The sequence below is a fragment of the Pleurodeles waltl genome, chromosome 3_1, assembly GCF_031143425.1.
Source record: "Pleurodeles waltl isolate 20211129_DDA chromosome 3_1, aPleWal1.hap1.20221129, whole genome shotgun sequence".
Taxonomy (NCBI): Eukaryota; Metazoa; Chordata; class Amphibia; order Caudata; family Salamandridae; genus Pleurodeles; species Pleurodeles waltl.
In genome coordinates, this window is record NC_090440.1 from 1,706,105,933 (window position 1) to 1,706,130,751 (window position 24,819).

A 24,819-nucleotide genomic window follows, 5' to 3' on the forward strand; every position below is an offset into this window, starting at 1 on the left:
CCACGACGCAGAGGCTGTGAGGGCCGCGCTCCGCGTTTTAGGCGAGGCAGGCCGGGCGGATTTACTCAGGCCGGGGGTGCTAGATCAGGCCTGGGTGGGGATGTCTCGGCCGACTAGGGCCGCATCCAGTCGGGTCGCGGCTGCAATCGCAGCATGCGAGTCCCAGGACTCGGACGGGGACAGAGAAGAGGGGCCTGGGGCCCCTAGCCAGGACACAGGTGCGCCGCAGGGGACCCCCAGCGCACATAGCCCGCTAATGTTTAGTGGAGAAGCGCAAGGCACACAGCATGTGGGACCAGGAACCGCAGGCGCAGACAGCGCAACAGCAGGGGCCGACCCCTCAGGCGCGGAGGGACACCCGGCAGGGGGAGGAGGGCCCGTATTTCAAGGCGGGGCGACCGAGCAGCCCTTGCCCGGGCCCAGTGGGGAAGCTTCCCCGCTAGATTTGTCATACCACAAGGGGGAGGGCTATAGCCAAGGGGGCTTTGGGGCCCCAGTGAAGAAAAGAAGTAAATATGCGGGGAAACCCAGAGGGGGGCGGCTAGAGCCAAGGCAGCTCCCCGCCAGGCCAGATTGGGGAAATTCAAGGCAGCGGATGAGTCAGGACCCATGGGGGCCCCGGCCCCATGCACACAGGGAAATTGAGATCAAGCAGAGACTTTGGACCTAGAAGCCAGGATACGCGAACAGCGCAGGATTGTGGTCGAGACGTTGGCCAGGTGGGCCCAGTTGTGCAAGGACAGGGAGGAGGCGAGCGCTCGCAGCGAGGCAGTCAAAAGGGCTAGAGAGGCCAGAGAGAATAAAGTGGCACAGCAGCCGGGGGTGGGCGGGGGTACCTGGATCTGGGTTCCACAGTCAGAAGGGGACCAAGGACAAGAGGCTGGTGCGGCTGAAGGGCAGGTCGGCATGGGAACCCCAGTGACACATACGGTCACGGGGGAAGAAGTAAAACAATGCCAATGGCTGAGGTTGGCAGGAGAAGGGCTACGCCAACTGGGTGCAATACGGCCCAAGCGCGTCGGTACGAAACAATGGAGGGGTCAGCGGCGGCCTTCTCCACCCCGGGGGAACGCGGGTACCGCAGTGATGGTGTGCTCCATGCGGGTACGGAAGCGATAGAGACTATACCAACCAAAACAAGAGGATATGCCCAACACAGGTGCGAATGGGGAGGAGAAGAGGAATTGGAACTGGACTATGACGATGAAGGGGATGAATAGGAAGATGGTGAGATTCGGGATGTGGAGGTGAGCACTGTCAAGAAAGGGGGGAGAGGGCGCAAGAGCGGCGCAACCTCTTCTTCTGCTTCTGTTTTTCAGGATACTTTCGTATCGGAAGGGCCGACAGGAGGGCGGCAAGCCATGCTGCGCGGTAGAACGCTGAAGTGAGTGCCAAGGAATTTGGGAGAGAGTGTCGGAGGTAAGGGGAGATGGTGGTCAGTTTGGGGCGAAGGGGGAGTGACATGAAGGGAGGCAAGCACAAGTAGATCTATTGGGGTGGGGGACGGGTCAGTGTTGGAGACACCAGGTCCTGTTTCAGTACAAGGAACAGACAAGAATAAGGTTAAAGAAGGCACCTCCACGCTAGACACAGCTACAGGCAGTCAAGCGGCGGAGATAGACACGACCGCAGAGGACAAGGAGGGGGGAGGTCATAAGAAACGTCTTCCATACATGGGTTTGGCTATGCCCCTCTGGTCTCATATAGCAGAGAAAACAAAAGCCAGGATATGGAAACACGAATACGTGGATGTTTTTAAGCTCCTACACAGGGACATACAGGCCAAGGAAGGTTCCAAGGAGGAGGAATGGGAACTAGCGCGCAGGCCCAGGGTTCCTATCACAATGGACAATTGGACGTCTGCTTTTCTGATATATGCCAGTATATACTGCGAAAAATACCCAGGTAGGGCCATTGCGCTGTTTAAATACATGGACATTATTAGAAAGGCACAAATGCATTTCGGGGGGTTTGCATGGCTCAGTTATGACGAGGAGTTCAGAGCTCGGGTGAGTGTAAACCCTGAAAAGCCATGGGGGGATGTAGATCCAGAGTTGTGGATGCAATGGATGGCATCGGCACAGTCAGCAGCGTCCACGCATACGGCGAGCGGTCTGCCAGTGGTATATAAGCCCTTTCAGGCCCGCCCCGCCCCGGGAGGGGCGGGCGCTACTACAAAAACTACGGGGACAACTTCGGGGGCCTGCTGGAACTTTAACAAAGGTTTTTGTTCCAGAGCACAGTGCAGGTTTAAACATGATTGCTCCAAGTGCGGGGGCGTCATCCAGTCATCCAATGTTTTTCCCTATCCAGCCCCGCAAAGCAGTGGAGAGCGTCTAGAGGGAGGGGATCGCATGGCGCTCCTGCACCAAAGGGGTCCTACACCAGTTAGACTGGATGTTTTGCTGCCCTGGTTCCGTATATATCCTGAAGCGGACAAAGCGCGACTACTGGAATGGGGATTTCGAGAAGGTTTTAGAATAGGGTATCAAGGTCCCCGAGAGAGGAGGTGGGCGGACAACTTGCGGTCCGCCAAAGAGCGGCCTCAGGTAGTGCGTGACAAACTAGCAAAAGAGGTGGTCCTGGGTAGAATAGCCGGGCTGTTCTTAGAATGGCCAAGTGACTCTTTGATGATATCTCCTTTGGGAGTGGCACCCAAAAAAGCACAGGGAGAGTTTTGTTTGATTCACCACCTGTCATGGCCTGAAGGTGCGTCAGTCAATGATTTCATTGCCCAAGAGGACTCCAAGGTAATTTACGCGTCAGTCGATGACGCAGTGAAGTTAGTCTTAAAGTGCGGACGTAATGCTGAAATGGCGAAATGTGATATTCAATCAGCCTTTAGATTACTTCCCATTCACCCAACAGACTTTGACCTCCTAGGCATGCAGCTAGATGGCACCTTTTATGTGGATAGGGTTGTGCCCATGGGCTGTGCGATATCCTGCGCACTTTTTGAAACATTCAGCACTTTCTTACAGTGGGTCTTTGTGAGAATGAGTGGCTGTAGGAAGTTGGCTCTGTATGTGCTATTTCAAAGTAAGGAATAGCATGCACAGAGTCCAAGGGTTCCCCTTAGAGGTAAGATAGTGGCAAAAAGAGATAATACTAATGCTCTATTTTGTGGTAGTGTGGTCGAGCAGTAGGCTTATCAAAGGAGTAGTGTTAAGCATTTGTTGTACATACACACAGGCAATAAATGAGGAACACACACTCAGAGACAAATCCAGCCAATAGGTTTTGTTATAGAAAAATATATTTTCTTAGTTTATTTTAAGAACCACAGGTTCAAATTTTACATGTAATATCTCATTTGAAAGGTATTGCAGGTAAGTACTTTAGGAACTTTGAATCATTTCATTAGCATGTATACTTTTTACATAAAACACAATAAGCTGTTTTAAAAGTGGACACAGTGCAATTTTCACAGTTCCTGGGGGAGGTAAGTTATTGTTAGTTTTAACAGGTAAGTAAGTCACTTACAGGTTTCAGTTTTTGGTCCAAGGTAGCCCACCGTTGGGGGTTCAGAGCAACCCCAAAGTTATCACAACAGCAGCTCAGGGCCGGTCAGGTGCAAAGGTCAAAGAGGTGCCCAAAACACATAGGCTTCAATGGAGAGAAGGGGGGTGCCCCGGTTCCAGTCTGCCAGCAGGTAAGTACCCGCGTCTTCGGAGGGCAGACCAGGGGGGTTTTGTAGGGCACCGGGGGGGACACAAGTCAGCACAAAAAATACACCCTCAGCAGCGCGGGGGCGGCCGGGTGCAGTGTGCAAACACGCGTCGGGTTTTCAATGGTTTTCAATGAGAGATCAAGGGATCTCTTCAGCGTTGCAGGCAGGCAAGGGGGGGGCTCCTCGGGGTAGCCACCACCTGGGCAAGGGAGAGGGCCTCTTGGGGGTCACTCCTGCACAGGAGTTCCGTTCCTTTAGGTGCTGGGGGCTGCGGGTGCAGGGTCTTTTCCAGCCGTCGGGAAATGGAGTTCAGGCAGTCGCGGTCAGGGGGAGCCTCGGGATTCCCTCTGCAGGCGTCGCTGTGGGGGCTCAGGGGGGACAACTTTGGTTACTCACAGTCTTGGAGTCGCCGGAGGGTCCTCCCTGTCGCGTTGTTTCTCCACCAGTCGAGTCGGGGTCGCCGGGTGCAGTGTTGCAAGTCTCACGCTTCTTGCGGGGAATTGCAGGGGTCTTTAAATCTGCTACTTGAAACAAAGTTGCAGTTCTTTTGGAGCAGGGCCGCTGTCCTCGGGAGTTTCTTGTCTTTCTCGAAGTCGGGCAGTCCTCAGAGGATTCAGAGGTCGCTGGTCCCTTGGAAAGCGTCGCTGGAGCAGGTTTCTTTGGAAGGCAGGAGACAGGCCGGTGAGTCTGGGGCCAAAGCAGTTGGTGTCTTCTGTTCTTCCTCTGCAGGGGTTTTTCAGCTCAGCAGTCCTCTTCTTCTTGTAGTTTCAGGAATCTATTTTCCTAGGTTCAGGGAAGCCCTTAAATACTAAATTTAAGGGCGTGTTTAGGTCTGGGGGGTTAGTAGCCAATGGCTACTAGCCCTGAGGGTGGGTACACCCTCTTTGTGCCTCCTCCCAAGGGGAAGGGGTCATATCCCTAATCCTATTGGGGGAATCCTCCATCTGCAAGATGGAGGATTTCTAAAAGTTAGAGTCACTTCAGCTCAGGACACCTTAGGGGCTGTCCTGACTGGCCAGTGACTCCTCCTTGTTTTTCTCATTATTTTCTCCGGCCTTGCCGCCAAAAGTGGGGGCCGTGGCCGGAGGGGGCAGGCAACTCCACTAGCTGGAGTGTCCTGCGGTGCTGGCACAAAGGGGTGAGCCTTTGAGGCTCACCGCCAGGTGTGACAGCTCCTGCCTGGGGGAGGTGTTAGCATCTCCACCCAGTGCAGGCTTTGTTACTGGCCTCAGAGTGACAAAGACACTCTCCCCATGGGGCCAGGAACATGTCTCAGTTGTGGCAGGCTGCTGGAACCAGTCAGCCTACACAGATAGTCGGTTAAGGTTTCAGGGGGCACCTCTAAGGTGCCCTCTGTGGTGTATTTTACAATAAAATGTACACTGGCATCAGTGTGCATTTATTGTGCTGAGAAGTTTGATACCAAACTTCCCAGTTTTCAGTGTAGCCATTATGGTGCTGTGGAGTTCGTGTAAAACAGACTCCCAGACCATATACTCTTATGGCTACCCTGCACTTACAATGTCTAAGGTATTGCTTAGACACTGTAGGGGCACAGTGCTCATGCACTGGTGCCCTCACCTATGGTATAGTGCACCCTGCCTTAGGGCTGTAAGGCCTACTAGAGGGGTGACTTATCTATACCTGCATAGGCAGTGAGAGGCTGGCATGGCACCCTGAGGGGAGTGTCATGTCGACTTACTCGTTTTGTTCTCACCAGCACACACAAGCTGGCAAGCAGTGTGTCTGTGCTGAGTGAGGGGTCTCCAGGGTGGCATAAGACATGCTGCAGCCCTTAGAGACCTTCCTTGGCATCAGGGCCCTTGGTACCAGGGGTACCACTTACAAGGGACTTATCTGGATGCCAGGGTGTGCCAATTGTGGAATCAAAAGTACAGGTTAGGGTAAGAACACTGGTGCTGGGGCCTGGTTAGCAGGCCTCAGCACACTTTCAATTCAAAACATAGCATCAGCAAAGGCAAAAAGTCAGGGGGTAACCATGCCAAGGAGGCATTTCCTTACAGTGGCCATAGGACGGTGACTCATTATCTGGATGACTTCCTATTTGTAGGAACAGCCGCATCCGGGGCTTGCGGGCGGGCTTTGGACAGTTTCCGGAGGCTAGCTCAGCAGACAGAAGTGCCTCTTGCCCCAGAGAAAACAGAAGGACCATTACCGATTTTGACCTTTTTGGGCATTGAACTGGATGCAGAAGCGCTGGTCGCCAGATTGCCAGCGGCGAAAGTAAGGGAAATACTGGAATTCCTGGCAGTGGTGCGCACCTTGTGTAAAATAGATTTACGTACGGCCCAAAAACTGTTAGGGTACCTTAATTTTGCGTGTAGGGTAGTAAGGGGAGGTCGGACTTTCTGTAGACGTTTGGGGCTGTCCATGTCAGGTGCAGTGCTTCCACACCATAGAATACGAGTTTCCTTGGCATTACGAGAAGACATCAAAGTATGGGAGGTCTTTTAAAAAAAAATTAATGGAGTACCAATGTCTTTTGGTGACTCAGATGCGGTGTGGCAGGTCCAAATTTTTTCAGATGCGGCGGGAGCGTCAGGTTTTGGCCTATACTGGGATGGGAGGTGGTGCGCTGAGACATGGCCTTCACTTTGGTCGCAACAGGGAAGAAGCATCGCTTTCCTGGAATTCTTTCCTCTACTAGTGGCACTGGCAGTGTGGGGACGGGAGTTAGCTAACAGGACAGTGATCTTTCAAGTAGACAACATGACGGTGGTAGAGTTGGTCAACAGGCAGAGGGCGAGGGACCTCAGAGTTTTGCGCTTGTTGCATCAGTTTATGCTTCAATGTTTATCTTTGAATGTTATCTTTAAAGCTGCACATATACCTGGGGTTCACAACGAGATTGCAGACTCCCTATCTCGTTCACAGTGGCAGCGTTTTCGCGAGTTGGCACCTGGAGCGGAACGGAACAAGAGCGCAGTCCCGGCAGACATTTGGGAGTGGGGGGCATGATGATCATGGGCTGGTGGAGATGTCTTTAGCGGTATCTACGCGGCGAAGTTACAGGCTTGCATGGTTGGAGTTTCAATCTTTTGAGCCGTTTGTGGGCAATTTTTGGGCACAAGGCCTGCCGACTCTCGAAGCACGGGCCATACGCTTTGTGCTTTTTCTGATCGGGGAGGGTCTATCCCCAGCTACAATTGGGGGAAAGCTGGCAGGCGTTTCATTTTATGGGAAACTCTTTTTTGGCTTTGACCCTGCGCATAATGACTTATTGGGTAAGATGCTGAAGGGTTGTGGCAGGGTCAGGGCCAGAGGGCTAAGCCGGCAAGAGAACCTATTACTTTTGAAGTAATGCTGGAGCTGTTGCATGTGTTACCAGTTTGTTGTACGGATGAGTATGAGGTGGGTTTATTCCGCTTATGCATGGTTTGGATGTTCTTTGGCGCGTTTCGAGTGTCTGAATTGTTGGGGGTGGGGAAAGAAATTGGGGTAAGAATGAAGGAGGTGTGCATGCACAAGGACAGGCTGGGGATATGGCTTAGGCGATCGAAGACGGATCAGCTTGGTAAGGGCAAATGGGTATGGCCGGAAAAAGGGGGCGTGGAGACAGCATGCCCGGTAACAGAGTGGATCATGTTCAAGGCAAGTCGGCATAAGGCAGGTGATTCAGGGGTCTTTGTGCATGCATCAGGGAAAAAGCTGACTAGCTATCAGCTGTTACAGGTTATGAGAATGGGACTTGGCCGGATAGGGCGGTGTGCATGGGAATATGGAACGCATTCATTCAGGATTGGCGCAGCTACAGCGGCAGCCCATTTAGGCTGGGATTGGGCTAAGATCAAGGCCATAGGGAGATGGAAATCTAGGTGCTGCGAGCGTTATGTAAGGCCTTGAAGAGAGCAGAGTAGGGGGGTGGGGGGGTTTAGCTTTCCACTACAGCCTTTACAGTGTTTTTTCCTTGCAGGATGTGTGGCCGGGCCACATAAAGACAAGATGACGACATGGTTGGTCGGCCATTCGTTCGTTCATTGGGCGGCGAAATTTGCAGAGAGGCAAATTTACGGCAGATCATTGGGACTGCCCTGCAGACACCATGAAGTTCGTTGGCGGGGCAAGAGTGGTATGAGGTGGGGGAGCCTGCTCCCATTTATCACGGGTAACTTGCCGCAGAGGGGATGTCCGGACCTTTTATTGATCCATCTTGGGGAAAATGATCTAGTGAAGCTATCGGGGCTCACTTTGATACAACTCATGCAGAGAGATTTGGAACTCCTGAAGCAGAAACTATGCGGGACATGTTTGGTATGGACAGAATTTGCGCCAAGAAGGGCATGGAGAGGGGCAATTAATCACGGAGCCATTGAGCGGGCTCGAAAAAAGTTGAATAGAGCCATGAGGGTATTCTGCTGGGCTCAGGGGATCAAGGTGTTAAAGCACGAGGACATAAAAGAACAGGAGGAGGCCTTGTTCCGAGACGACGGGGTCCATTTGTCACAGTTAGGAAATGCGTATTACCTAACAGAGTTAAGATTGATGTTAGAGAGTTTATGGGGTATGAATTTGTGGATTAGGGATAAAAAAAAAAAAAAAATAGAGGAGGAGCAAATACAGAATCGGAAAAAGGGTTGTTTTTCCTTGGGGTGGGGCAGCGAAACGCCACACGGGTTTCGCTGGTTGGCAGGAGATGTGGGAGGGTGGAGAGCCAGATGCGGGCTTGTCCACCCTTCCAGGGGGAAAAACAAGGAGGTGAAGGATCAGAGTGGGGGGGTAGGTTACAAGCAAGGAAGGCAAGGGAGGAATAGGGGAGCATCTACGGTAGGAGTAGGAGAATTGGAGGGAGCTATTTGAGGAGAGAATGAAGGCAAAGGAATCGTAAAAGTTAAGTTCTGGTTAAAAGGAGGGTATACAGTTAAATGTTAGTTGATGTTATGTTTAAACCCTGGCCTAAATAAATGACCTTTTACACCAACAAGGAGTGTCACTGTATGTGTGTCCCGATAACTTTTCTCTGCACTCTCAACAATGAAAAACACATTCACTCCTCGGACACTGCTGTCAAATTGCCACATGATAAGTGTTACTCTAAGTAACTGGCACTTTATCAGCACCACTGTGAACCATGGGATTTGAAGTTTTATTTTAATGATTATATGTATGAACTCAAAAATCTGAAGATGCTCTTCTCTGAAAATGAATGGAACCACTTTCCATTTTTTCTGAGACTGACTGGACCAGTTTGCTTCATGCTACGAGCAGCGTACAACAGTGTCTCTAAGAACATTTTCAAGAACATTTTCAATTGTGTCTTAAAATTCACAGAAAAGTCTTATAAAAGGGAAAAGATAATACATTTCTTGCACAAATTATGTTTTTCATGAGTGATTTTATGTGTGGGGCCTCCTCACCACAACTTGCGCCTGGGGTGGGGTTTGGTCGGGGCTCAAGGCTTTGTCACACCACTGCTCTCAAGGAGACAATTCCATGCATTTAGTCCAATTTATTTGTGGTGGATTACATTTGTAGGAGTTTGATATTAATTTAAGTGTGGTGAGGTGTGGCACATGTGAGTTCATGTAGATGGTTAATGGGATTAGAAGATGAGCTAGAGGAGATTAGGTACTGCAACGTTGCAGGGTATGACTGTCAAAGCATGACAGTTTGTGATCTTTGACATGATGTGTGGGCAGTTTGCAGAAATACTACAACAGATTATTGCAAACATGCACATGTCTTAGGGTGAGCTGTGCTCAGAGAGGAGGCATGCAGAAGATGGAAAGTAAGGAGAGGGCCATTCAAATTAGGAGAGGCAACAGTCAAAGTTTTAAGTCAAGGTAAAAAATTGTTTATGCAGGGTTTCAGGAACATAGAGTAGACTTTTGAGGTAGTTTATAGTACATTAAATGATATTAACAGATTAGACCCCCATTTTACAGTAATGACTCAGTGGGGGGTCCCCAGCTTCCAATATTGATTCAGTGGGGATCCCGGGGTTCCAGTAATGATAAAGTTGGGGTCCACAGAAGTCAAAAGGTTGGAAACCACTGATCTAGAGCATTAAGCTGCACTTAAATGAATTGGTAACCTTGTCTTTTAAGTTAATGTGAGAATATACAAAAGGTAAGTAATGGATCGCTGCCCTTGTGGCGGGATGTCTGCATTGCAGTTTCTCACTGTAGAGATCCCAACACGAGTATGGAGATCTCACAATGACTACATAACCTCCAACATTAGTGTGGAGGCTCTTTGTGAATGGGCCCTGAAGTGAGGAGGGCGAGGCTGAAATACCTGTACAAATTCCAAGGAGCCTTTTTTTTGACAAAGAGATGCAAGTTAGTCTCCCCGAGCACTGTCATTTGGTGGATGACAGGAGTGAGAAGTGGGCCTGCATATTCTCTTTTTTAAGGGGAGGAAGTTTCTAGGCCAGACCAGCCCTGTCCTTTCTCTTTCTCTGATTATTGATTCAAGAGAATCTCACACTTCATTTGACTCCTGTTGGAGCCAGCCAAGGCTGTACCTGAGAATGATCACTTTATACAAATACTGTGTCTCCAGGGCAGCCTTTGAAAAATACTTGAAAGAGAACCACCACGTGTATGCTTTACAAAATAAAAAAATAAATAAATGTAATCGCACACGAAAATGAAACTAATACGTGATATTTAGGTTTACTCCATGCATTCCAAGTATCACTATGTAATGCAATACTGTGGATAACAAAACTGTTTTAGGCATGCCAGGGCAGAGATAGAAAAAAAACAAAGTCACAGAAAGCATCATAAAGCAGATGAAAGTGTTATAAGACAGCCAACAAGTTGCATACAGCAAGGCTGTTTATTGTATAGAGTTATGAAACTCTCAAAAGCAGTAAGTGTAAGGTAAAACAACTAGCAGAACATGTCAGTGAAAGAGGCACATAGTAATTAAAGTAAAAGTATTGTGGCAATCTATCCAGTGATTGGGCACTACACATGTGCCAAATTTCAATATCAAGCTCTACATGGATGTACAAAATGACATTCTAATTACAGTTAATGTTGCAGGTAAATAGAAGTATGCTGTGGGTGCTAGAATGACTCAGGAGTTACAGACATGGCAGATTAGTAACCTGCGTGACACAACGAGACCCATGCTAAGCACATAGATTCAGACATGTAAACTGAGCCATGCATGCCACATGGAGACCCAAATCAGTGCTGTTCCTTGCTCCCGATGTGCATCAGGTGACACCACATATATTGCACCCATGCATCGCCATGCTTGGCAGGTGAAGGGTTAATATGACACAAACGTGGAACTAACTACAGTCCCATGGAGACCCAGATGTGGCACACTGAGCTCTAAGCATGACCTGCACATCCCCAACATGTCACCCATGACTACCTTATATGGCACCCCAACAGAATATAGACCGGGCCCCAGAAATAGGTCAAAATTACCCAGATCAAATACACAGAGCTCCAGGTATGCCAAGCAGATCCTGTGTTATGACTTAAATCTTCAGGTATAACACGAAGATGTCCAGGAATGATAGTGCACCCAAAGCAGGACTTCCTGAGCTCTTGTTATGACACACAGATCCCAAGGTTCAAAACACAGAGCCCTGAGTACTGCATGTAGTGCTACTCAAGAAATGCATAGCCCCAGTTAGGACACAAAGAAGAGCAATGGAGCTTCAAGCATGGTAAACAGAGCTCAAAGAATGTAACACTGATTTTCAAGCATGTGTATTGGAGCTCCAGATACTCAGGGGTGTAGCTTAATCAGGACATTCGGGGGGCATGAACCTCCAATTTCCCAACTAAGAAAGCAGTAAGATGCAGGGTGGAGGGGTGAGATGACCAAGGATCTTGATGGAATGTTTCCATGAGGAACAGGGTTAGTACTGATCTGTGGTAGGTGAGCCTTTGTCTATAATGGCATAGTGGCCAAAAAATAGGTTGGAATGCTACCCCAAGTGATTGCCATGGGTTAGACTATTTGCATACATTCATGTCATCACCTTTCGGTGTTTGCTAACCAGTAGTATGCCTGGAAACCTGAGACTGGCACAGTTTCCCAAGCCTTTTACTGCCAATGTTTGTGATTTCCAACAAGTAGTAAATTTACAGCCATTTAAGGCGCTCTTCTATGGGTGCACATTTACTACGTTTTAATGTAGAAGTCACTATATATATTTGTTTCTACTCAAAAAAGTTAGCAAGCTAAAAAGTCTTAGTGAAATGAAATGAAAATGACAAAAAAAAAACTGACAGATGCATTGCAGTCCTGATTCAAGGCCCACAAACCCAACTCCTGAGACAAGTAAGCATTTAGAGGGTGTTACACCCCTAACACTTCCCTGAAGCTACACCCCTGCCCATCTTACTTGGGCCTAGTAGTTCTCCTTAGGAACTTATGACTACGATCATGTACAACACAACGCCCTGAACTCCCTGCCCTGGGGTCTCACTGCACACACTCTTCTTCATATCTGATATGAGAAGAGTTGATGGTAGAGTTGTCAAACTGGTGCAGGTAAACAGGGCTCCATGTGTCCATCCTTGCCTTTTTCAAATCATTTTATCAAGTGACTGACGGCCCCATGTACTAAGTCCAAGTTGCAAACAGGGATTGCCGAAAACTATTAGGATGAGCTGAGGGTCTGGCTTACCTTTAAGAGTCCATGTCTGAGCCAAACCATGAAAACATTTGGTTTGTACATCATGCAACAAACATAATGTGAAAATATGATATAGGGGGTCATAACAACATTGGCGGTATTGACCACCTACCGTGACGGCAGCCAACATACCGCCACTGTGGCTACCAGCCACCAACCCACATTATGACCGTATACGGAATTCCACCAGAAGGCTGGCGGAATACCGTTGACGGTCATGGTGGCAGATGGCAGAAAGGTGGTGCAGCTGTCAGCAGCAGCGCCACGGCAGCAAAACACCGCCGACTGTATCATGAGCAATGATACGGCCTGGCGGTGTTCCGCTGGTGGAAGCTGGTGCTGACAGCAGCGCTGCATCCCATTTCCTGCCAGGGGACCCACTGCAAGCAGGTAAGTCGGGTTCTCTGACAGGAGAGGGGGGTGGGGGTGTTGTGTGTGTGTGGTGGGATGTGTGTGTCTGTTTATATATGTGTGCATGCGTGGGTGGATGTGGGTATGCGTGTGTGTATGAGCGTGTATGTGTGCGCGTGTGTAAATGTGCGGGGGCAGGAGAGGGAGGGGTGTGGGGGAGAACTCTGGGGAGGGGGCGGGGGAGACCCTTATCAGTGCCAGGGAAGGAATTCCCTGGCACTGATAGTGCCTACCACCATGGTTTTCATGGCGGTACACTTGCCACGAATACCATGGCAGTAGGCAGGGTCATAATCCCGAGGGTGGGATTGTGACGGCCGCCTCGCTGGAGACCGAAGTCTCCAGCCCAGCGGCCATTACCACCCTGATGGACGGAGTGGTACATTGGCAGTCTGGCTTGAGCCAAACCGTCAATGTCATAATTTAGGAAAAGGTACAGCCAGCCTGTTGGCAGTACCTTTGCCCAAATTACCACAGACAGCCAGGGTCGTAATGAGGGCCATAGTCTCTTCAAAATTAAAAAAGTGTATTTCTTTAACATGCAGAAGCATTTCAACTTGCTACATAAGATTATAACAGTGCATAGGAAGACATTTATTAAAAGTGTTTTTAAACATGAACTTAGAAACAATAATGGCTTACCCCTCACCGACACTGCCATTAATGAATGCAGAGGAAAGTCAGTAGTTATGCAAACCCTCCACGTGGACAAGATTCTTATTATAGATGGAGAAACACTATAGTCTATTAAATCAGACATAAGGGGGTGCTTGTACAGAGCACATCCTGAATTCAGGCATTTAAAAGTACTCTCATGTGTGATAAAAGAGAAGGGAGGATCAGTGAAATAAATATTTATCTAGGATCACTCAATTTGGACAAGCAGAGAAGCTCTTACTGATTCTAGGTTATCTACTTTCACACTTTGAAATTCAGAAAATTCTGCCATCAGACATATATCACTGTCTTTCTCTCTCCCTGTTCTTCTGTTTAATATCAAAGGTCATTTTTTTGTCTTTTACTCTTGGCAGAAAAACCGACACAGACATAGGATACCCAACTACCAAGCCACAAATGCATTTATTTGGGTGGTGTCCCACCAGAAACACTACCGCCTCCCGAAGTTACTACCCTGCATATACTGCATACTGAAATCCAAGCATGTCAAGGGAGCTTCAAGGAGCGGCCAAGTCAACATCTGTGAAGGTCACAAAATAATTAATATATGCAGAAAGCTTCATAAATAGTGTGCCTGTTTTTTCAACTCCTGTTCTTGTTCTCATTATTACTCACTCTTTGGTAATCCTAAGCCCTAGCAAGACACTGTCTGTTCATCTAGTAAAGTTGGAGATCTCCCTGTAAGGAAGGCCAGTCCAGTTCTGTGACATCTCGAGACTGTGATGTCTTCATGAATGCAGATGGGCCGGCTACTTTTTGAAAGGGTCTTTTTGTTGCAAAACTCTGAATTAGGCTGCTTTCCAGAAAGCCAACAAGTGTTGTGCAAGCAGTTGGTAGCTAACTTTTCAACAGCATATTACCCCCGGACCCAAAAAGTTATTCAATGAAGCAAAAAGCCATCTCATCGACTATCCTGATGTCTAGCTGAGTAATGACATTGAGTAGCCCTGCTTAGAGATTTATTAGCATAAGTATTACCATCATTTAGTATTTGGATTCTTACTGTATGCTTCTCTAGACAACCAAGGCACAGAATTGGCCAGTTACCCAGTTTACCAATACAGCTGTCCAGGAACTAGCAGTGCTATGCCCTTACTTAATAGCTATCCCATTGTCTCTCTCTTTGACTGACACAGCTATTTAACTGAATAACCTAGCTTTGCCATGCACTAAAATAACTATCCTTTCAGATAGCACAACCATTCTTAAAGGCACTTCCCATTTCAATCAATTACATTAATTACTGAATTATTGAATCGGTCAGCAAAGCCATTTGCCACCACTGCCATACCTTAGACCAACAGAGCTATAACATCTTAGCCATGCCATTGACTCAAGAAGTCAGTATTGTTCCAGCACTATCACCCTGAAACTAGCAGCAAGTTCTCCAGAGGACAACAGGTCCAAAACAAGTCTTACCCTCACCAGCAGGTGGGAAGCGCTCGGAGTTCTGGAGTCCATCCTCTCCGCAGGTGCTGGCAGTGGTTAGAGCCTAGTTCAGTTAACTCTGACACATGTGGACCAAGAGCCTGCACTTTTGATGTGCAGCATCTCTCAATTGCGGTCACACTCCAGCAGTGACCGGAGGCCACTTGCAGCTTCTCCTGTGTGGTAAATGTTTATTCGCTGGGGTGGCTACGATGATCCTGTTCTGGGTCCCTTGCTTGGGTGACGGTGCTCCCACAGCATCCTCACTTCATCAGCAGGGTAGAAGAAGTCACAGGCTTTAATACTCCAGGTGACCTTTCCTGACACACAACTCCAGTCTGGTCAATGCAGTGAAGTTCTCCATAGCGGCCCCTTCTGACATATGGGGTTGCCATACCACTACTAAACATGGCTTAGGACCTTACTCCATGGCAATCTTTCCCTTGGTGGCCACTCCTAAAATTTACTGCATCACTACCACATAAGGCTTTGTCCCTTACTGCACAGCAGTCTTTTTCACAGCTATCTTCTCAGCGGCCCTCTCCTTGCATTTGGGTGTCACCAACATAGTCCTGCACAGGGCAACGACCTGAGCGGCGCATCAGCTGTTTCCTCACACCTTGCACAGAATCCATTTGACAGGGCTCCCCACTGGACCTCGCTCCCTCCAACATTCTCATTTTCCTCACACGGCACACTGGTCTTGGCAAGCAGGCACATGCTGGTGCTCCAGGCTCTAGTGCAGATTGGATTCCCTGGGTGGGCAAGCTGGCAGCTGGTGATCCAGGCTCCAGGGCAGGTGGTCTTGGATTCCCTGGGTGATGTTCCGTCACCCAGCAGGGAGAGTAGCAGGCTTTAGCCCTCAGTCCTGGTCACAGACAGAAGTCTTGCAGAGTTTCCCCTCCTCAAACAGCCCGTATGGCTGCTTGGCAGACGACAATTTTCTGAATTTCATACTCCCCTTCTCAGAGTCCAACTTCAGACACCAAATGTAATTTAGTCTTTGAAGTATTATGTTGGGGATTTGCTTCTTTTGAAGTGCCTACTCCTTTGCTCCCGCTTCCTCTTGAAAAACTCTGTCACAGCAGGGATGTCTCAGGAGCTGATAGTCCCACAACACTGGTCATAGCGGTGACTGGAGTTCACATCTGGGGGGCTGATTTACAAGAAAGTGGCACATCGGTCCTGATGTGCCACTTTTCTTGCCTCCCCCTCCAACGCCCTAATGACACCATGGTTGCGCCATATTAACAATACGGTGTACCATGGCGGCCATTAACACAACAGTGTCAACATTTCTGGTGCTGTTGTGGAGCTTTGCTGCACTAGCGCCAAAAATGTTGGCGCAAGTACAGCAAAGGTCAGGAAGGCCCATAGGTTATTTTGGGTGCGTCACTTTAACACCTGCTCTAAACAGTGAAATCTTGTAAATTTCACTGCGCCATTTTTTCGGGCCTCCCTGCGGGTGAACACCCTCCTTGCATACATTATGCCTGGTGCAGGCATAATGTGGCGTAAGGGGTTGCAAAGTGGTGCAATGCATGCATTGCACCACTTTGTAAATATGGTGTGGGGGAATGGCCTTCTTCATGCCACCTTAGCATTAAAAAAATGACACTAAGGCGGCAATAAGACGGAGCAAGGGGCTTGTAAATATGCTCCAGGGTGTCAGTCACAGTGATACGTGCTTCAAAAGCTTAGCCCACGACCCCGAGACCTATTCTTTAAGATTCTCTTATCAGCCCCATCTCCTTCCTGAGATGTGCCTGGGCCCCTTCCTTGTGATCTCTCACTGAACCAAAGAGCACCCTTTAAAGTGTACTGGGGAGGCCAGGTGTTGCACCCAGCTTACAGGAATGCAGCAATCCTCTACATGTTTCTCCATGCAGGACTGGGCCTTCCAAAATGGAACTCAGGGCCCACATGCACACATACCCCCTGTGCATGTATACAGCATATGCGTTCTGCACAGTACTGTATCCTCCATGTTCTGTATCACTAAGAGGCAGACATATATCCAGAACTTGCATTTACCATGCATGCACTGCCCAGCACTGTATCCTCTGTGTACTGTGCCACTCATAGGAACACATACATCCACCACATGCACTTATACTGCAGGCACTGCATCCTTCATATATTGTGCCACTCACAGGTATACATACACCCAGCACTTACACTTATCCTGCACGCTCTGCATCCTTCATATATTGTACCACTCACAGGTACCCATACACCCAGCACATACATTTAGCCTGCACACACTGCACAGCACTACATTCTTCAGGTACTGTACCACTCACAGCCACATGCACCTCCAGCACATGCATACGTTATGCACACACTACTCAGTACTGCTTTACCCCTGTATTACAATCTTTCTAGGCACACATAAACACAGCGCAGGTACACCACTTCTGTGCTGTGCAGCACTTCACACCAATCTGATTTAGCCAAGTGTGAGGTAGGCACACAGGAGCAGAACTTATAAAAGTGAGTGAGCCTGTACACTTCTCTCCAGTGACACAGGTTAAGAAGGACGAGTTCACCCATAATGGTGACTAGCTGGTAGACTGCCACCACCACGCTTGTGACCCTTAACTCCTGGTGAAGGCAGTAGCCTTCCACCACTATGGAGTAGCACTTTGGGCATCCCTACCAGTCCAACAAGACCGCAATCCATGAGACAGGCCTATGCCACAGCGCACACATATAATTCATGTTTGCCTATGACAACAAAAATCAGCATTAGGGATTCATACATCAGTACAGCTGGACAATCAAGGTAGGGGTGCACGTCTGTTACCTTGCAGAGGACTTTTCTGGCCCAACATATGCCATCAGCCACTAGAGCTATACCATTGGCCAACAGAAGAATATCATTTAAAGACGGAGATGTGCCAATAATCAAATGCTATTTAGTAGAACAGCCAAGTTACCTATGATGATTTACTGGGCTATTACTTAAGCCAACTAGACAATTCCATTAACTAAGTGAATAGTGTAGGAAGCTGGCTCTGTATATACTATATCAAAATGAGCTATAGTGTGCACACAAGAGGCTTGACAGAGGCAATAATAGATAATACTAATGCTCTATTTGTGGTAGTGTGGTTGAGCAGTTAGGCTTATCAGAGGGTGGTAGTAAGCATTTGTTGTACACACACAAGCAATAAAATGACTTAACTCCAGGCCAATAGGTTTTTATATAGAAAAGTATTATTTTGTTAATTTATTTTTAGAACCACAAGATTCAGATTGCAGGTAAGTACATTAAATGTAAGGTACTTTGCATACGTATAGCTAGAACTTTGAACCAAAACAGTAATGTACACAGTTTTTCATAAAATGGTAATAAGCTATTTTAAAAGTGGACACTGCAAATGTCAACAGTTCCTGGGGGAGGTAAGTACAGTTTGGTTAATAAGGTAAGTACAGCACTTACAAGTTCAGTCTCTGGGGCATAGGTAGTCCACCGTTGGGGGTTCAAGTCAACCCCAAACACCCAGCACCAGCAACACAGGGCCGGTCAGGTGCAGAGGTTGAAGAGGAGCCAAAATAACATGGGCGCCTATGGAGACAGGGGGTGCTCCAGTTCCGGTCTGGTGGCAGGTAAGTACCCGCGTCCTCGGGGGGCACACCTGGGGGGGGTTTAGTAGAGCACTGGGGATTCCCAAGTAGGCACACAAAACACACCCTCAGCGGCACCGGGGCAGCCGGTTGCAGTGGGAAAAAAGGGTGTCAGTTTTGCAATAGGATTCAATGGAGGGACCCGGGGGTCACTCAGATGTTGCAGCCAGGACACAGGTGGGCTTCTCCGGCCAGCCACTGACTGGGCAAGGGTGAGGGCCACCTGCTGGTCACTGCTGCACTGGTGTTCGGTTTCTCACGGGCCTGGGGGCTGCGGGTGCGGTGCTTCTCCAGGAGTCGGAAATCTTCTTCCCAGGCAGTTGCGGTCTGAGGAGTCTTCGAGATTCCCTCTGCAGGCGTTGTCGTGGGGGTGCAGAGAGGTCTGCCCAGGGTGGGCACGTTGTCAGAGTCACCTAGGAGTCCTCTCTGGGTCGTTGGTTTCTCTGGACACAGGTCAGGGGCGTCGGGTGCAGAGCAGTGGGGACTCACACTTCTGGAGTGAGGTGAGAGTCCCTTTAAAGATGGTTTCTTCTTGCTTTTGTTGGACAGGTTCACTGTCCACGGGAGTTCTTGATCCTTTGTAGTTGCAGGGCAGTCCTCCGAGTTGGCAGAGGTTGCTGGGCCAGCAGGATGCGTCGCTGGTGCAGGTTCTCTGAAGTTGGAGACAGGCCGGTAGGGCTGGGGCCAAAGCAGTTGTCGTCTTCCTTCTTCTCTGTAGGGTTTTTCAGCTAGGCAGTCCTCCTTCTTTGTAGGTCATCAGGAATCTGAAATCCTAGGTTCAGGGTCGCCCCTAAATACTGAATTTAGGGGTGTGTTAGGGTCACAGGGCAGTAGCCAATGGCTACTGACCTTGAGGGTGGCTACACCCTCCTTGTGCTCCCTCTCTTTGGGGAGGGGAGCACATCCCTATCCCTATTGGGATAAATCCTCCAAGACAAGATGGAGGATTTTCCAAGGAGGGGGTCACTTCAGCTCTGGTCACCTTAGGAGGTCGACCTGGCTTATCTCCCTGGACTTGCTGCCAAAAGTGGGGGCTGTGTCCGGGGGGGCGGGCATCTCCACTAGCTGGAGTGCCCTGGGGCACTGTAACACCAAGCTTGAGCCCCTGAGGCTCACCACCAGGTGTTACAGTTCCTGCAGGGGGAGGTGTGAAGCACCTCCTCCCAGGACAGGCTTTGTTTCTGACCACAAAGTGCACAAATGCACTCACCCCATGTGGTCAGAAACGTGTCTGGAAGTGGAAGGCTGGCACAGACTGGTCAGTCACACACTAACAGTAGAGCTGGCATACATGGGGCATCTCTAAGATGCCCTCTGTGTGCAGTTCTCAATAAATCCCACACTGGCATCAGTGTGGGTTTATTGTGCTGAGAAGTTTGATACTAAACTTCTTAGTATTCAGTGTAGCCATTATGGAACTGTGGAGTTCATTTTTTACAAACTCCCAGACCATATACTCAGTATGGCTACCCTGCACTTACAATCTCTAAGAATCGACTTAGACACTGTAGGGGCATAGTGCTCATGCAGCTGTGCCCTCACCTGTGGTATAGTGCACCCTGCCTTAGGGCTGTAAGGCCAGCTAGAGGGGTGACTTACCTATGCCACAGGCAGTGGGATGTGGGCATGGCACTCTGAGGGGAGTGCCATGTCGACTTAGTCTTTTTCTCCCCACCAGCACACACAAGCTGTGAGGCAGTGTGCATGTGCTGAGTGAGGGGTCCCCAGGGTGGCATAATATATGCTGCAGCCCTTAGAGACCTTCCCTGGCCACAGGGCCCTTGGCACCAGGGGTACGTTTTACAAGGGACTTATCTGTGTGCCATGCCTGTGCCAATTGTGGAGACAAAGGTACAGTTTTAGGGAAAGAACACCGATGCTGGGGCCTGGTTAGCAGGGTCCCAGCACTCTTTCAATCAAAGCTGGCATCAACAAATGGCAAAATGTTAGGGGGTAACCATGCCAACAGTGGCATTTTCCTACAAATAGTATTATCCTATACTGCACTCTTGACATTCAAACAGAAAAGGTGTAACATTGATGGATTTTTGGGCACCAGAATAGCAAAGCTCTCTAGGCTCCAACAACGTTCTGCAAAGACTGCCATTGACCTAGCTAGATTTTATTATAGAACGTATATACAAAACTCATTAAAAAGGAAGAGCTCTACATTTGCGTAGGCCAGTCACATGGGGAAAGGTGAGAAAGGGGTAGAAAGCAGACCTATTTGGGCAGTGAGAAAGTCTTACCATCCCAAGGAATATTAACTCCTCCTCCCTCTCTCTCCTGGTTTTCCTCCTCTGCATGAATCCACGCCAAACCTATGATGAGATGGTGAACAGAAATTAGCGGAAATGACCCATGAGAATCAAACCCTCTCCCGCAAGGAACAAAGCACAAAAGCAGACTATTGAGATAAAGAGGACTTTGCAGGCTGCTCCTGCTGCTTATCATGTCAGTCCAATCTGCATGAACACAAAACAAATCAAGTCTAATTAGGTGCCCTTGGGAGTTCTCAGTGCATGTCTGTCACCCAGTTATTCTGCCTGGACACTGTATCACATCCGCTCCTTCTGTTAATGACCTCAGATTGCAAGAAGTTATCATGCTGTAGTGGTTTGGTCCATTCATGTGTGATGGGAAAAACAAGTTAGCCATCTTGAGTGATCAACCCCCAGATCCAAAATGTAGGTGGTGACGGGACAAAACACTGCTAGCCACTCAAAGTGAGGGTAAAGGGGGGTCTCACCCACCACTCCCTTCTTCCAGCAGTACCAAGAGATGAGTGTCCACTATAAATCCAGCCTTCATGCTTTGACCTCAACCGTCCTATGACTGCAATCAAGCATTAAGAACTGATTGACTCAATGACTCATATGTCTACACCAAGAAATAAATGCTCCCTTTTTTCACTTGATATGTGAGCTCCTATTGAAAAGATGTCAACCAAATTGTAACTGTTACCCTAAATCTTAGTCCTCAATACCTTTCCAGTAAGACTTGATGATCCATCATGTTGAAATGGCCAAACAAATCTGAATTAATTAGTAATCATGGCTGGCCTAGATCTCTTTTCAAAAGCGGCTTTTAGCCTACCCTCTTTGCTAACTTCAAAACAACATCTTCATAATTGGATTTAAATGTCTTGTGTCTCTAAGAGGAAACTGCTTCATAAGGAGCCAGAGTAACAATTGTATGTTTTAACATTTGTACATCCAGGTTCGCATGAAAGATCAATTCTGATCTCTCTTCTCAAAGGAGCAACCTGTATAGCCAACCTTTTTTGTAGGCAGGCAGTGTTCCAATTAGGATGTTGAACTGCTGGTCTTCACTAACCATGCCCCAGTATCTGAAGATTTTGATTTAAAGATACAAAAATCCTCTAATTGTGAGTGAAGATTAAGGACTTGTGCAACCCACTAAGGGTCGCATTTACAAGGGCATTGCACCACTGGAACATCACTTTTTCTGACATTCTGGTGGCACAATGCCCTGCTCCATATTTACAAAGCGGCAGTAAGCCACTTTTTGTGGCTCAGAGTCACCTTGTAAATACAGCCCCTTTACACGCATCACTTTGCGTGAAAGGGGCGTGCAATGGGTGTTGCTGTGGGTGTTCCCCCGCAACACCTATTGCATTTTGATGCTGCCCAAGATTTATGAGGAATCGTAAACCTGAGGAAATGCCAAAAGCTAAAGCCACCCCAGGGGTGGCGTTAGAGTGGCACAACAAGTAGAAATTTCTTTTATTTCTCCTCGTTTTTGCTTTTTCTCTGTTTGCTGCATTCTGTAGCACACATAGAAGGAACAAATAACTATTAATGATTGTGTATGTGCAGGAAGGTGTCTCTTCCTTCACCTAAACAATCATTAAATAATGACGATTTGTTACTTCTATATGTGCTGCATTCTGCAGGACACATAGAACTAGCAAATCATCATTATTGATTGTTTATGTGCAGGAAGGAACACCTTCCTGCACATAAACAATCATTCCCTGCAACGCAAGCACCCTTGCACTATGGTGCAAGGGTGTCTGCGTTGGCGCTAGGCTGCTAATTGTAGCACCAGTGCTAGGGAAAACATTGGGGTGTGCCATATTGTAGTAAATAAGGTGAATCTCTGTGTTTCTGAAATGACGCAGCGCAGTGCTGCAAAATTTGCTGTAGCGCTGCGCCACTTCTTTGTAAATGAGGCCCTAAATCTGGAGACACCTTGGTCCTTCGAGATCCACCGAAAGTCACCACCAAAAGACTGCCTTTGCTCCTTTGCTCGGTCCTATGGCAGAATCACTTTGTTTTCTAGGCAGTTGACTGTGCAACTATCTTCAAAACCATGAATAATTCAGACACACTTTGGGCCTGATTCTAACTTTGGAGGACGGTGTTAAACCGTCCCAAAAGTGGCGGATATACCACCTACCGTATTACGAGTCCATTATATCCTATGGAACTCGTAATACGGTAGGTGGTATATCCGCCACTTTTGGGACGGTTTAACACCGTCCTCCAAAGTTAGAATCAGGCCCTTTGTCTTGATAGTGAATTTGATCCGAGAGGTATACTAAACTATCAGCTTCTTTGCGTGTTTGCTTAACAGCGTTAAGCATATATTTGTGTCCATATATTGAGCCTATCTCACTCATTCTTCTCTTCAGATGCTTGGGTTTATGTCTCAACTCATTGACTTGTAAATTAAACCAAGGATTAATTCCTTTTTAGGGAGTTTATCTATTACTTTTCTAGGGATCCAAGTAGATTCAACCTGAAGCTCAAAGCTTTGCACAGGACGTCATATTAACATCGACTGGGCCTTCCCTGTTTGCACAAGCTCTTCCTTCTCCTGGTTAAAACTCCGCTCAGTCTGTTTCGGATAATTTTCCTAGTTGTGCTGGCACTATTTGGGGACTACTCTGCTAGAGTTTCACTAAGGTATGTGATGTTGTAAAAAGAAGCATATTGTGTCAGACAAGAAGATACCAGTGTACTGCGCAAGAGAAAGAGTTAGATCAGCCCTCATAGCCCGGTTGCCAGTGAGGGCTTACGCACAATTCCCAACATAGAAGGAGATAGGGTTTTCCTTCTTTAGACCTCTGATAACATCAATCCCGAGAGAACATAGTAGTAGAGGGGACTAGAATCTGGGAAAGATGTACAAATGAAGAACATTGTTAGTGGCACAACTGCAAAAAATCTGCATATTGAATATTGGAGCAGAAGGGCGGATTGCTTTTTTGTTAAAAAAGGGAAAAATATTATATTTTAAGATTCTATTCTGTACGTATTCTGATTTTTTTGTTTTTGCATTGAGTTGATTTATTAATACATACAATCGTATAGTTGAATGAAGTAAGGAAACCAGATGCAAGATGCTAAAAGAGACACGTTTTCATTAAAATTGGTTTGATGGGTTAATATGGATATCTTTACAGGGCTGTCTTATTTAAACGGATGTCCCAGTACTCTGTGGGCGTCATGCACCACTTGTGAGTAGATTCATGGCCGAATGTACCGCTTCACAGTGTCTGGAAAGAAACCAGGTGAAAAATCATACGCCATTTATAATATTCTGGCATAGAGGCTTCTAAGCTCTGGTGGGATGGTGCTTCCCCTGACAGGTTTAACATCTCCACCTTGTTGTCATTAGAAATAGAAATTGTAACAGGTGCAAACTGAGAAAGTTGACAGAGACGGTATGTTTGTTTGCAGCATCATTTTACAGTAGTTTAAATTAGCCCAACCATGTAGTTCAGGCCATAAACAGTAAGCAGGGTATACTATGATACTACAACTGCTACCATCACACATTTCTTTGAAACCATCCCATGTGTTTTCAGAGCAAGGGAGAGGAGCACAGAGGAGGTGGACATTTTGACAAATTGGAGTAGATTGCTGAATATATAAAGCGACAACACACTTGCTGAACATCATTGTCCTTTGCAAAGGGGGATACTTAGAGAATGATCTGCAAGCATATGAACTTGTAAAGTATCACAAACATGGCACCTGTTACAAGTTTACATACACAACAGAGCTCTCCCCAAATGTCCCCCAATGTCGAGCACAGCGATGTCAAGCAAGCGGGAGATGTCCAATGCAAACATTCACCAGTCCCTTTCAGTTTAACATATTTTAATCTTTGTGGCAATTTATTTTCTCATCCGCGAATCTTATTGGACGTTATTTGACAACATAGGCCCTCATTCTGACCCTGGCGGTCTTTTCGCAAGACCGCCGAGTTACCGCCGCGGTGAAGACCGCCGACCGCGGCGGTATGCCGCTGTGCGCATTCTGACCGCTGGGAGCGTTCCGCCGGAAAACCGCCAGCAGCCACACTGGCGGTCGGCGGGAAAGTGGAGACTGGTCAACCTCCA

The 24,819-nt window shown here is 47.9% G+C and overlaps 1 protein-coding gene across 3 annotated transcripts in view; it reads right to left on the bottom strand.

Annotated features, from left to right (window-relative positions):
• The window catches only part of IQCA1 (IQ motif containing with AAA domain 1), a 692,773-nt gene that overhangs the window by 547,433 nt on the left and 120,521 nt on the right, over positions 1–24,819 (bottom strand). For all 3 annotated transcript variants that reach the window (XM_069225557.1, XM_069225559.1, XM_069225558.1), the window contains one exon: positions 20,696–20,767. In XM_069225557.1, coding sequence (XP_069081658.1) covers positions 20,696–20,767 — 72 coding nt within the window. The remainder of the gene's footprint in view (positions 1–20,695; positions 20,768–24,819) is intronic.